This window comes from Vanessa tameamea, chromosome 2, assembly GCF_037043105.1.
Source record: "Vanessa tameamea isolate UH-Manoa-2023 chromosome 2, ilVanTame1 primary haplotype, whole genome shotgun sequence".
Taxonomy (NCBI): Eukaryota; Metazoa; Arthropoda; class Insecta; order Lepidoptera; family Nymphalidae; genus Vanessa; species Vanessa tameamea.
The window spans coordinates 2,540,530-2,555,451 of record NC_087310.1 but is presented as its reverse complement, the minus strand read 5'-3'; the positions used below and the strand labels follow the sequence as shown (position 1 = coordinate 2,555,451).

Sequence of the window (14,922 nt, the reverse complement as noted above, 5' to 3'; positions counted from 1 at the left end):
CCGATGTAAACACTCGACTGATTGGACTGCCGTGTGTACATAGTTGTTTATTAACCTACATATGTTAAAAGTATATCGTATTTATATACGAATATAAAAATATATGGACTATCTAACTTTGTCATTTTGTCATCATCTACCGTATTTTCACAAGGAATGTTTCGAGGATTTTCTTGGATTAAACCTGGCTACTGAATTTCACCTTCGGACATCGTGCCCAAATTCTAAATTTCACCCGCACCACCTAGATGTCCGCAAATCTAAAACAACGCGATTTCTAAGACATTTTCTGCTTCGCACAACCAGTTTGTGAAATCATCTTTCGCCGCAGATTTTTCCGATCCGATACGACTTCGGAACGATACGGACGGAACCTTCAAGAAAAAAGAATACACATTTCTTACTGAGATGTTATGTTCCTGGTGCCTAAGAATAGATGCTTGATGGTCGAATGTACGTGTGGGTATTACATACCCACGGCTTTGCACAAAGCCCTTCCACCAGGTAAAGTAAATTCGTAGTCTTAAGAATACCAGTTCGCCAGTAAAACTAACTTAACAAAATATAATTCTAGTAACTACATATTATATAAATACAATTCTGTACAATATTGTCAGTAGCAATATTATTTTTTACTAAAATTTATTTTCAACAAACTACAAAACGTTTTAACTGAATACGAAAGCGTCATTAAAACATAATTAGTAAATGAAATCTTAAAATAATACGAACGAAACTCGCACAAAGACAATGTAAGCCTCATTATCAAAACATCGTTTAGTGGTTTGGCACTTTAAACTCGGATCTATAAAACAAATAATAAAAGCGCGCTTCTCTTAGTGACAACTAAGAGAAATTCACTTCATAGGAAACGCAATTTCAGGCGAACAAACAAACTACAGCCAGGAACCCTTTCACTCAGTTTAATTACTTCGCAAAGAATGCGTCGTGTTCGCTCGATGAGGAGACAAAATTAACGCTCTCAAATATTTAATTTAAATTTCCTTCGCCGAAAACGAATGATAACGGCCTATCGCGGACCTGCGGCCGCCCTACGGGAACATAAAAACACTTTTTGGACCGGTACGAGTAAAGCAATTCATTTGTAACAGTAAGTGCCTCGTAACGCGGTGAGTTTCTTTTAGTTGATTCACTGGAGCCTCAAGACGGCAGGTAAATGAGTTTAGAGAAAAGAAACGCTTCAGCGAAGTGAACAAATCGTAATCAATTACCCCGAGTCTCTTGGTTTAATCTAAAACAAACGTTTTCTTGGAGATTATAAGCTCTGCAGTGCCGTTATTTATGTGGATTTATAACGATGTTTACAGACGACAATATTGTCCTCAAGTTTTTTCATAATAATACATCACAAACATTTTTCGTTTTAAACTTGCAAAACCGCAAACGTTTTAAGTTTTAGATAAAATAAGAACAATGCGCTGGGTAACTGTAAATTTCAGTAAGGAAATGTGCTCTAACCAACAAATACGTTTTCGTTAAGCTAGTAAGAAATCTCGATAAAATCTCAACCTAGTGCTGACTACAAAACACCGAGATCCGAAAATGGCGCAGCGTGTGCGCCGCTCTGTTAATCAAACTGTCACTTCAAGAATTCCGCGCGGAATCCTTCTCGAGAAAACTCCCGTAACTTTTGATTGCTGCGGAGAATCCTAAGCTACTTATACCTTCGAAAATTTCTTAATCAACTCTGTTAAAATTTGTTTTGAAATTTTATATAAAACATTTATCGAAAATTCGAATCAATATTCGCTGAAGTTATATTCCTCGATTCATTATTTCGATTTATTTACAAGCAAATGGCGATCCTTATTGGCCCTTCGAGTTATTAATTAGAACAAAAATAATTGTTCAGATTTTGTTCGCTAAATTGGCCACTTGAAGTCGTAAAAGCCGTCTAAAGGATCATAACGACGGTCAAAGAGAATAACCGCAAATAAGCTGCAATCTAAGGCGAATAGGGAAAATTCTTTCCTTAATTCTCTCTTAACAGACTTAAAGAAATATCGAAAAGTTTATGTACATTTTTATTATTATAATACTAAAATAGAGTAAATTCGTTCAATACTTATATCAATAATTGAAAAGCAGTTTCTTGATAGAAACTACAAGTCGAATAGCCGTTTAAAAATTGCCTCATTGGGCGTATCTGAATAAAGAATATATTGGTTTCGGTACAAAGATATTTCTTCTTAGTTATCTGTTCCTTTGGGTAGTACCTATGCAGAAATAGATGATATGAAATTGTCGCCCCGAGATCGGCTTTTAGATTAATACGTCGAGGGATCAGGTAAGTTTCAATGTGCTCGATTCAGGTTAGTAATTAGTCTCGTTTTAATCGATGAAAAATAAACATCGTGAGGAAACCTACAAGTTTCAGATGAAATACGCGTAAGTCCAGACCAAATCAGTTTGCTGGAGATGTTCCGAATATATCCAGGCTATTATCGTATTGATGATAAATCTGTTATTTTGGATAAAATTATTTCTTATTTATATCGCGATTTCACAAAATATATAACTTATATAAATTTTCTCATTACATTATCACTCCATAATATTATATTCGAAGTAATTCATAAGATGTAAAAACAACGAGAATACGAGTTTAATTTGCGAACAAACGGTTAGTCCGACGAAAACACAATCCAGGAAGCCGGTCCTGGGATAATGCTCTTAGCAAACAGCTGACAAACGCAATGAAAATTTACCACGAACTGGCGAAGCGACGATGGAAAACAGACCGAGTAACATTTGAAAACTATATTACTCTAATTAAAATTTTCATTGTCATATTTAACACTAAACCTACCTCGCGGCTTTACCCGAGTTTAATTCGTTTTGAAAATGGAACACAGATCTCCTGAAAAGAGTTTTTAGTGATTATAGCAACCTACGTATCTTATGCTAAGGTTGAAGTTGTCCTGTCTGTGTGTATACCAATAGTTATGCCTATGAAAACTGTATTACTCTAATTAAAATTTCCATTATCATATTTAACACTAAACCTGCCTTTACCCGCGTATAATTCATTTTGAAAATGGAACACAGATCTCCTGAAAAGAGTTTTTAGTGATTATAGCAACCTACGTATTTTATGCTAAGGTTGAAGTTGTCCTGTCTGTGTATATACCAATAGTTATGCCTATGAAAACTGTATTACTCTAATTAAAATTTCCATTGTCATATTTAACACTAAACCTGCCTTTACCCGCGTTTAATTCATTTTGAAAATGGAACACAGATCTCCTGAAAAGAGTTTTTAGTTATTATGGTATACGTATGATATGCTAAGGTTGAATTTGCCCTGTCTGTGTGTATACCAATAGTTATGCCGTTCGGTTGAACGGTATAGAAATCGATGTGCTGCAGAGCCACGTATCTGCGAATACGACAAAGTAAATAAAAAATACATATCTATAGCAACTGTCTTGGTTATCAACAAAACGATACCGAAATTCATTAATCTCAAAATGATATCCGTTTTTATATACAAGAATGGCTATGTCATGCGGTTTGACCCGCATTAATTTAAAATTTGTATTACGCGTGGAATTAAAAAAGTCTTAAGCCTCAGAATATCTCTCACAGGATTCTCATGACACAATGCACTAATGTGTTTTTACCATAGATAGTATAGATCGATCTTTATTTTGTAGATACTATATGTGTATATATATGTTTTTTTATTCTATAGTTTTATTGTATAAGTATTTATATTGTTGTCTATGACCTTTGTCAAGTCGAGTCAGCCTTCTGTTCCATTTACTTTGTGGTGATCAATAAAGTCTAGATATAATTTATTAAAAATAAATAAATATCACTGGAAGCAAAACAACTCGTTTATTATAAATAATCGTATAAATAATTTTAAGTGATTATAATTACATTTATATGGCTTATATAGCGAGCGGTAAAGAAATATGCACACAAACTTTAAGTTTATATAACTTTTGATACTAATGATTGATTTTTATTTAACAAAGACGATTTGGTAACTTGGAATAGCCTCTTCAATAACCTAAATATTAACTTTTATACTTTTTTATGGCATGGGTAGGCGGACGGGCAAATTGGGCACGTTATGGTTAGTCCTCAACCCTTGCCATAGACATTGACATCATAGAAAAATAAATCTTTACACAGCCGATGCACAATCAAACTTGGGAACTGAGATGAGAGAACTGAGTTATGTTACTGTTAGAAAGAAAGAAACGTTTATTAAGGACACGGCACAATTATAAAAAAGTATAAAAAATAAGTAGTAATTCAATCTACAAAACACAACAAAAAAGGAAAGAAAATAAAAAAAAAAAGTAATTTGGTAAGCAATAATAGTAATCGTATCCTAAACACATGTACCATTCAATCCAAGTTTTGTTCCAATAGCCCAACCCTGATTTTCAATGGTAGTTACACTGCTTGTAATCGGTCGGTATACCGCTGAGAAGCAATAATATATTCTACCGCCAAGCAGCCATACTTAGCATCGATGTGTTCCGGTTTGAAGAGTAAGTAAGTCAGTGTAAACAGGCATAAGAGACATAACATCTTAGGTCCCAAGATTGGTAGTTAGTTTAATAAATATATATTTTTTTATATTAGAGGTGGCAAACGAGCAGGAGGCTCACCTGATGGAAAGTGACTACCACCGCCCATGGACATCTGCAACACCGGGGGGCTTGCAGGTGCGTTGCCGGCCTTTCAGGAAAGAGTACGCTCTTTTCTTGAAGGTTCCCAAGTCGTATCGGTTCGGAAAAACCGCCGGCGAAAGCTGGTTCCACAGAGTGGTTGTGCGAGGCAGAAAATGTCTTAAAAATCGCGCTGTTGTGGATTTTCGGACATCTAGGTGGTGGTAGGTTAATATATTTTATAGCACTGATGTCTACGGACAGTGATGGCTACTTACCACCAGATGGCCTATTTGCCTGTCCGCCAAAGTATAAAGTAAAAGAAAAGAATATATGAGAGGTTTATAGTACCTTCCCAGGCGGATTTGCACAAAGCTCTATCACCAAGTATAAATTTAACAAGTTTCAAAAATGTTCCCGACTTAAAAACATATGACCTTTTGAACTAACATAAGCGGTACGTCACAAAATAATAATATCCATTACACTTAAATTTGTAAATTAGCTATCGAATAGTATGAATAAATATTTTTATGAAAAATGAAGGATCAAACAATGAGTGCATTGGTCGGATGGAATGCATCGGATTTCATTTAAATGACCTCCGTTTTAAATTTGTTTTAAGCGTGTAAAGTATTTTTACAATGAAGTAATTTTAAATAAAAAAAAAATACCGATACTAGTAAGGTTCTGGAATAAACACCTGACAAGTGCAGAATTTCGCCGCGAAGTGGCGAAGCGAGTCGTGCTGAGCAAATATTCTGGATACCGGAATGCACTATCGCATTTTAACTTTTAATAAACAAATAAAATACTCGTATTCATCCTATTTTTTAATGTTGAATCGTATAAACATTTTAGTACACTGGAATCGGATTACAAATAAAATTAAAAGCTATAGGCAATGAGCAAAGTATTGTAATACAGATTTATTGTTAAAATAATAGACACCAGCTTCGATTACACGATTAAATGTAAATGACCTTCTAAGTATTTTTTCAATAATTATACATGAGGTTTTATTTTGTTGAGAAAAAAAGATTTACATTCGATTTAAAGTTATAAGTTTAATTTGAGAACTATAATTTCCTTTTTCTATTGTTTTGTCTTCTTTCTTCCAGTTCCTTCTTCTCCCCTTGAACGTTAGTGAGGCACATGCATATAAAATATATGCAAATGAAATTATTTACATAAATGTAAAGTACAATGGTCCAACTTTTCAAAAAATATTTTATACAAATTTAAATATTGTTGAAAAAAACATAAAAGATATATTTTATTTGATTAAATTCATGTAGACGGATGGTCAATTGGACGAGCGGATGGTAATTGGTCACCATTGTTCACAGACATTGGCGCCGTAAGCAATATTAACCATTCCTTAAAACACCAATGCGCCACCAACCTTGGATACGAAGAACATTTCATTAGTAACAATTCATCATCATTCGTCACAATTTAATATATATTATTCATAATTTCGCCTATCACGAATCATTTCACATAACATCAACCTTGGGAACTAAAATGTTATATCGCTTGTGCCTGTAGTTTCACTGGCTCACAACAATACTGAGCATTGCTGTTTGGAGGTAGAATACGATGAGCGGGTGGTATCTACCCAGACGTGATTGCACAAATTCCAACCAGATGATACTAGATACTAAATTTATATCATATATTATGCGAAATTAAATAATACTAAGCGTATAAACACGGATGATTTTAACTGTGAATCGCAAAAGGCCGTATCTATCTAGCAACGCAAACACTGCTGCAAATAAATGAAAAGTTGTGTAAACATAAATGTGGGTTAAACTGCAATATACATATATATGTATTTACAACACTGCACTACGCATGCAATCTGTCAATACTGTCCAGAGCATAACGAACCTTAATATGTAGTATTTAAATATGAAAACCGTACGCACAACAAACGTTGAATGTATGCTGCGGTTAGTATACATCATCGCAAACCGCTGGCCTGCTACTGTAAAATAGCTATTTCATATACTCAAAATTGAAATGGCAGAAAACCTTTGTGGTTTCAAAGTTTTTTAATTTATATCCCTTATTATATTTTAGTGAATTGTTACGCAATTGTATTAAATTATTTGAACAAAAAACTGCGTGTACTTGTACGCGTGTGAAGTTCTATTTATGTGTGTTTTGAATTGAATACAAATAATAAAATAATAATAATTTATGTATTAATAATAAAATAATAATAATGTATTTATTAATAATAAAATAATAATAATGTATTTATTTATAATAAAATAATAATAATTTATTTATTAATAATAAAATAATAATGATTATTATGAAAAATGAAATTTATTGTTTTTCACCTCTACTATTATATAACACTCAATTCAAATTATATTTTTTAGCAAAATAAACGTTGTTCAATAAGGTAAGCTTTGAAGTTGTCAGTTTCGAATGATTTGACACTTAATTCGCGGTTTTGCGAGCAATTTAATTCATGTAGTTTTCATGTCCTCTGTGCGCGCGCATCATAAAAAATCACTTTCATCACTTTTTATAACGCGCCAAAAGGAGTATAACCTATTATAGTATATGAAACATACTTCATGGTTATTCAAAGAATATATATTAAAAAAAACAATGAACAAACTTAAGAACATCAATAAATAAAACATTACTGTTACAATACTACATTTTTTTTCTATTATAAATAAATAAATAAATAAATAAATATTGGAGAACATCACATACATTACTCTGATCCCAATGTAAGTAGCTAAAGCACTTGTGTTATGGAAATCAGAAGTAACGACGGTACCACAAACACCCAGACCCAAGACAACATAGAAAACTAATGAACTTTTTCTACAGCGACTCGGCCGGGAATCGAACCTGGGATCTCGGAGTGGCGTATGAAAACCGGTGTACACACTACTCGACCACGGAGGTCCTTATTATATAAGGGAGTAGAAAATGACGTCATAAGAGAGCGTCACGCCGTCTGCCGTCGCGCATTATACATGTCAATTTTATCCAAAAGGGCAACTAATAATATAATAACTTTATGTTGTTATATATATATATTTATAATTATTTTATACTTTAACAAAAACATTTTTTATTTCGTTTGTTAAAAAAATCCAATTTTTATTTTAATCGATTTATCGCATTAAAAATTCGTTGCATACTTTCTGTACAGTTCGGTACAATAAACAAGTTTTTCTCCCGCCATTTACTTGTATTTCAAGTAACTATCTAGGGAATTTCAATGACAGCATATGCAGATCGTGGAAAAACTCAAAATATAGCCGATAACATCTTATCTATTTTTGTCTAGTCTGAGTCAGTATAAAATGTTGCTGGATATTCTTGACATAGGTATAATGCGCCGTAACTCTTTTCGGTCGTACAAAGTTGCCATCCCATCTAATTATGTGACTGAACCTATAGAGTATTTTTGTATTTGCACACACACTTGTGCATAATTCATAAGTGATAATCACACACACATAAGTCGCACTCAATAGTCTAGTTAAAGTAGGAATGCATCAAGTTTCGTCACAATATATTTACAATAATGTTATGTAAATTTACAGTACCATTGATCAGTTTAGTAGAATCAGTGATAATCATTTACACGAGAAGTAAGGATAAGCTTATAACGTCATGTTTCCGACTCCACAGTCAATAAATTCTACTTGGGACAAGGTATTTGTTTCTATAATAAAATTTATAAATTCAAATCGTTTGTTATAAACATTTATAAATAAGATATATTATTCAACACATGATCATAAAGATGATAAAAAATCGTGGAGCTAAAACTTGTTGACTTTCAGGAAGAAATATATATTATATTAAATTTTGTTTAACTTTCTATTTCAAATGTTGGAAAAGAGTAACTACTGAATTTCTTGCCGATTCTTCTCGGTAGAATCAACATTCCGAATTGCTGGTAGTTTTACGTTTAGCACTACAAAATAATTCTGTAAAATTTCGATTCAAAAATTCTTATAAAAGTCTACTTGAATAAAGTATATTTTGATTTTTATTTACACGAGTATTTCTCAATAAAAACAATAATAAAGCTGTTTTTCATTTTCGCTTTAACAATTATGAGATTATGAGCGGCTACGAATTTATGGGCGGTAGTGAAAACTTACCATCTGGGGGCCCATTTGCGCTTCCTCCTATATCTTAAAACAAGGAGATCTTATATAATCATCATCACCATCTGAGTCGGAATACGTCCACCGCTGGACAAAGGCCTCCTCAAAGGATATTCTCGCATGGCACGTCGCTCTTCCGCCCACAGTGCGTGTTTTGGTTCATGACCGCCACTCGAAAACTTCCTTCCCCAGAGGCTATCGATTCTACGAGTGATATCAGTTTAGCGTTTATATACACACTTCATTTAATCGGATAATTATAATCCGATATAACATAAATATTATAATTCTATAATTTATAACATTTTCTTTACACGGATAATAATTGTTGATTACCTTCATTAAATTCAGTGGTAGTGATACGAACCCCACTACCTTATCAAAAGAGGAATTTTCCCTACTGTGAGATGTTTTCAAACTCTTTTAATATTAAATTATGTGCGCTTTATAAAAGCACACAGCCTGGTTTATGTGTAGATAAATTATATTCAACGCGTTTGAAATAGTCAATAAAGTCACGTGGAATATTTATTTAAATAGAAAACTATGTAACACACGCAAAATGTTACTTGCATTCTATACCGTACATTCATTTGATTGTGTTTTTATTCTGACAGGGTTATTCTGTAAAATACGCATAAGACATACATTTATATATTTATAATTTTTGCCAATCATCGTCATGATAATTTTTTGTATGTAAGTGTTCCGGTTTGATGTGTGAGTAAGCCAGTGTACAGACACGATGCATATCAGAATCATTGTACATTGACCAAGTAAGAATGGTTAACATCTTAGCCACGTACTATAAAAAAAGTAATTAGAATTATTATTTGCAGTCCACCCTCTGGTCCAAGTGCCGAATCAGCTGGTAGGCGCGCCAACCGGCACCGATGTCACTTTGCAGTGCCACGTGGAGGCTTCACCTAAAGCCATCAATTACTGGACGAGAGAGAATGGTAAGTCAAATAATATATCTACACACACATAGACATACAAGTATACACACATAACACATACAAGTGTAGATTAAATGTAAATTTATCACCAGATCAGAATTTAGATTATCTTGAGAAGTACACGCAAGAGTCTCAGTACTATTTTCATCCAATTAAATATCATAAATATGTTGAGAAAAATATTTTTATATTATTTATTCACAGCGGCATATTCATCTAGAATGAGCATCAGAACTATTCATATTAAGGACTTCAGTAACAGCCTGTAAATTTCCCACTGCTGGGCTAAGGCCTCCCTTTGAGGAGAAAGTTTGGAGCATATTCCACCACGCTGCTCCAATGCGGGTTGGTGGATACACATGTGGCAGAATTTCGTTGAAATTAGGCACACATGCCGGTTTCCTCACAATGTTTTCCTTCACCGCCGAGCACGAGATGAATTATATATAAATACAAATTAAGCACTATTGTTGCAATTAATATTCAGTGGTGCTTGCCTGGGTTTCAACCCGTAATCATCGGTTAAGATGCACGCGTTCTAACCAGTGGGGCATCTCGGCTCTTAATTAAAGACTTAAATATATAAAAAACTAATCAATTTCCCCATAAACAAACCGATTTTAAAAGCAGTAAAATTATGTGACGCTCAAATTCAACTGTTTTCGGGTTCATAGTTTTATGATTACTTACTTATTATTGAATAAAATATTAACATTTACACAGTATAAAACAAAGTCGTTTCCGCTTTTATGCTTAGATCTTTTAAATTACGCAATGGATCTTAATTGGGTTTTTATCAATAAACCGAGCGATTCAAGAGGAAGGTATATATGTATATGATACATGTATATTATATTAGTGAAAACCCGAGAATATCAACTTTCTTTTTGTATGTTAGTTCTTCAATATAAAAGTTGTGTAGGCCCTTATTGTACCCGCGTCTAACCGGAACGTGTACACAGTAAAAAGTAATGCAATAATTGCAACTTCGAAATACGCCATTCAAATATACCACATTGATAATACCATCAAACGATTACTAATGAATTTCTCATCGTCCTTAACAAACACTACAGCGCTAGGAAACGGAAAGCGAATTTTATTTTCTGAACGGACATCACAAGCGCGTACAAGCAAACACGGAAACGCAGGGTAAACATTTAATATACTTTGATAAAGGCAAATATAAAGACAAGTCCGATATTTAACGAGCTACTCGTAATTCATAAAGCTTATTAAGTCTCAGGCACGAAACTCAAGAACGGAATAAGCAACTAATTTAATTATTCATAAAGAACATTGAAAGCGTTAAAGTAGTCATTAAAGAGGTCGTTATTTATATTTCTACTATCTATCCTGACAGGCCTCGTGGGCTAGTACCTTGCTTACTATAATACGTTTTATTAAAAAAAAAAAGAGTAACGTCTTGTAAATGTTCAAAGGCAAGGCAGGGCTCCTCATCATAAGATAAATTAATAGGTTTTAGATTTCCTCACGATGTTTTCCTACATTGACATATATATGTATGTATGTGTATATATATATATATATATATATATCTCTCTTATATATTAATAGCGTAAGCCGAATTTTGTCTCAGTGATTATGGGACGATAGCTGCATATAAAAAATCGGCTATAGTCTTATATTGAAAAGCTCCAGCCGTAGATGTGCAGAAAAATAAAGAGGATTCTTGACTGCAATTTATTAAATTGTTATGATTTAACAAAGAATTAATTTTAGAAAGCGGAAAAAATTATAAAAGGTTTAAATAAATTAATAATTATAAATAAAAATAGCAAGTGAATACACACAGTTATATTTTTATTAGATTTGAACGCGAATCGTGATCAGTTTTTGGGTTCCGTACCCAAAGGTTAAAACCTAAGACCCTATTATTAAGAAAACCCTATTACTAAGACTCCGCTGTCCGTCCGTCTGATTGTCCATCTGTCACCAGGCTATATCTCATGAACCGTGATAATTAGACAGTTGAAATATTCACAGATGATGTATTTCTGTTACAGCTATAACAACAAATAAAAAAAACAGAATAAAATATATATTTAAGGGGCTCCGATACAACAAAATGATTTTTTCGCTCGTTTCTTCTCGACATTGATAACGGCAACAAGTGTCTACCACTTGAGATATTTACAGAATATATAGTTATATATTCACTTTAAACATAAATAATTAAATTAATATAAAACATATATTTAAGCCAATACACACCAGATATGATATTTTTGCCGTTTTTAAAAATAATGGTACGAAACCCTTCGTGAACGTGTACGACTTGCACTTGGCTGGATTTTTCAAACACGTGTCACTGCACCAACTCGGCTCGGTGCTCATTTTTGTATTTGTTTTAATTATAAGAGCTAATATGTTTATTACTAATTGATCAATATATAAGAGATCAAGATTTTTTATTACGTAACGATTTATTTTGACGTTGATTACATAGCGTCAATGTTATAACTTATTAACGGCCCCGTAATTTTACGAAGGGATGACAACGTAAAATATTGCCGGAGCGGGAAAAATTAATAACCTGAAATGAATTCTAATATTAAATTAACTTTATTACATTTTTAGAAGCATTTCGTACGGTTACTTTTTCACATGTACATATTTTTATTAATGATGTAAAATACAGATAAAAAATCTATGTGACATTACGTCAGAAACGTATATCATTTTGACTATGAATTAAGGTTAAGCCCAAAAATAATATACAGAGTACTTTATTTATAATGAACAAAAGGAAATTGTATAAAAACACGTTCTAACTAATATAAATAAGGCTCTTAGCCTAAGAAAACGTAGACGGGTAGGCAACTTCATTACTTCTCATTACAACGACACCCTGCGAATGAAAGTTGCTTATTTAGTACCCAGGTGACAGATGGTCAAAAATACCACTGGCTGAAATGATTATGTACGAAGTATTTAAATGAGAGGTTTTCTTTGAAGGATTAAACAAACGATGTAGATAGAATTAACTTTACTGTGTAATTATTTGTTATGCTTATAATTACTTTCGTTAAACTAAGACGACAGAACTGATACTTCTATCAGATATATGGACGTAAAATACATTTTTATTTGTAATTTCTAATTCAATATATAATTGAAAAATATATCATACAGTATTCTAAATAAGTTGTAACATCTAATTGCATAAAGTTGTGTATGGAAAACTAAATTTTATTTCGTTTTTTTTCATAACAAATATCATCAGTAAACTAATTTATATGTATATATTTTTTATCTTTTTTGCTCAGTCTGTATAAACTTTTAACGAAATGCGCCACTCTATGTAAATAGGACAAAAAGATGCATTCCGAATTCGAAAGTGAAACAATTTTCGGATACGGCTAATGCAAACAGGGGAACATTCCAGAGGCGCCAATATCCCCGGATAGTGCGTTTTGCAGCACGCGACAACGACCGGCCACTAAAGTCGAGTTAGGAATGGATTTACGTTGCTCGCTAGTGCACCCACGGCATGTGTGGCTGAAAAGCAGCTGCCCCTAACCGACAAAACGTACAAAAGTTGTTCGCAATGCGGTCCTTAAATTGTTTTTAAACCGATGACTTTCGGGCCGTTTGCATAAGTGCTTCCCAAGATTTGTTAAATTTTATTACCCTCTGTTTTTCAACTCTTAATGGGCTATTTTAACGTAAATTGTATTTGTTTATTTCTCTATCGAAATATATATTTAAAACAACGCTATATGCTTCTTTTATTTTCTCTGTCAGTGATATTCGTGCCCACACAGTTTCGTCCGGTATTTTTTTGTTCAAATGCTCTATAGACAACAAATAAAACACATCATAATCGTATTTCGCGACTAGAACTGTAGTGGGGGCAGATTTAGATGCAGTTACAAAGGCAACCGAGCCCGCCATTACGCGGCCGGAGCGACTGACCGCGCAAAAAGCGAACCAAATTCTATTACCGCCCGATATGCAACAAAGACCGCTGGCCGCCCGCTTCAAATTGCTTTAGGCTACAGTCGCGATATTTACTCACACATATCACAATGTCCACACAAATAAAATTCAATTTTATATTCACCTTTCGATATCTGAAAACACTGTTATAATATGTTGCATTTTGTTGATAATTTATTTGAGCACGCTGATTTGTTTATGGCCTGTTTACAATAGTCACAAATATAGGTGATGGACGGTCAGACGGCTCTGTAGGCCATAAATTGCGAGGAGTACAAATTAAATTAGGTAATACACAGGCGTGACGAGCAGGGACAAGCGGCAGGGCGGCCGCAGCTGACATGGAATGGGTGTGTCCGATGTCGCAAGCGACCGAAACAGCCTCTGCAGTTTTTGCCATAATTTTGTTGTCAAACCTAATTAAAATTCCAGACTTATCGATTTTCGCTCAAACACCGAATATTAATATGAGAATTTATCACATCAACCTTCTTTGCTTTCACAAAACCATACGAAATATAATTATCTCATAATCAAAATACAATGACGTAATTATTATTTATTGATTCTTTAAATAATTTAATTTTTATTTTGCTATGTATAATTAACATGAAATTATTAGCTTGTCTGTCGACACTAATCGTTAATTAATAAACTTGTTGTGTTATAAACAAAAGGGGGTGTGTCCTTCGCAGACCAACGTCAAGCAAGGTGTCAGTTGCAACGAGTGGGCCGCAGATTTGTGGTCAATTCATACGGACTCAAGCCCACAGCCGGCTGTCCAGTCAACGTTCTTGCCTTATAAATAACCTTTCAATTAGAAATATATAATACCCCAACTATTGATATTTGTCTGATATTGACTTATGAAATGAACGACTGGCATATATATACATATGTCAATATAAACGAAACCACATAATTACAAATAATAAAAATAAACTTTAGATTCTAAATACGATATCCATTAGGCTTATTTTCCAACGATTTATTTATTTATTTACAATTGTTTTACTACCATCGTTTTCGTATTCGACACATGAATACATCAATTTGAAACGTAATAAAAGTGATAAAGAATGCAAAAACTTCGTAATAAAAACAAAACGTCAAGATGGAAATGAAGAAAATATAATAAAAAAAAAAAAACACGAAAAATAAGCAATATATAAAGAATTCAAGCTATTTTTA

At 33.2% G+C, this 14,922-nt stretch overlaps 2 protein-coding genes across 3 annotated transcripts in view; one reads left to right on the top strand and one right to left on the bottom strand.

Annotated features, from left to right (window-relative positions):
* The window catches only part of LOC113398275 (septin-7), a 477,393-nt gene that overhangs the window by 12,623 nt on the left and 449,848 nt on the right, over nt 1-14,922 (bottom strand). The window lies entirely within an intron of this gene.
* LOC113398923 (lachesin-like) overlaps nt 1-14,922 on the top strand; it is a 108,637-nt gene that overhangs the window by 85,160 nt on the left and 8,555 nt on the right. For both annotated transcript variants that reach the window (XM_064215814.1, XM_064215809.1), the window contains exon 7: nt 9,649-9,768. In XM_064215814.1, coding sequence (XP_064071884.1) covers nt 9,649-9,768 — 120 coding nt within the window. The remainder of the gene's footprint in view (nt 1-9,648; nt 9,769-14,922) is intronic.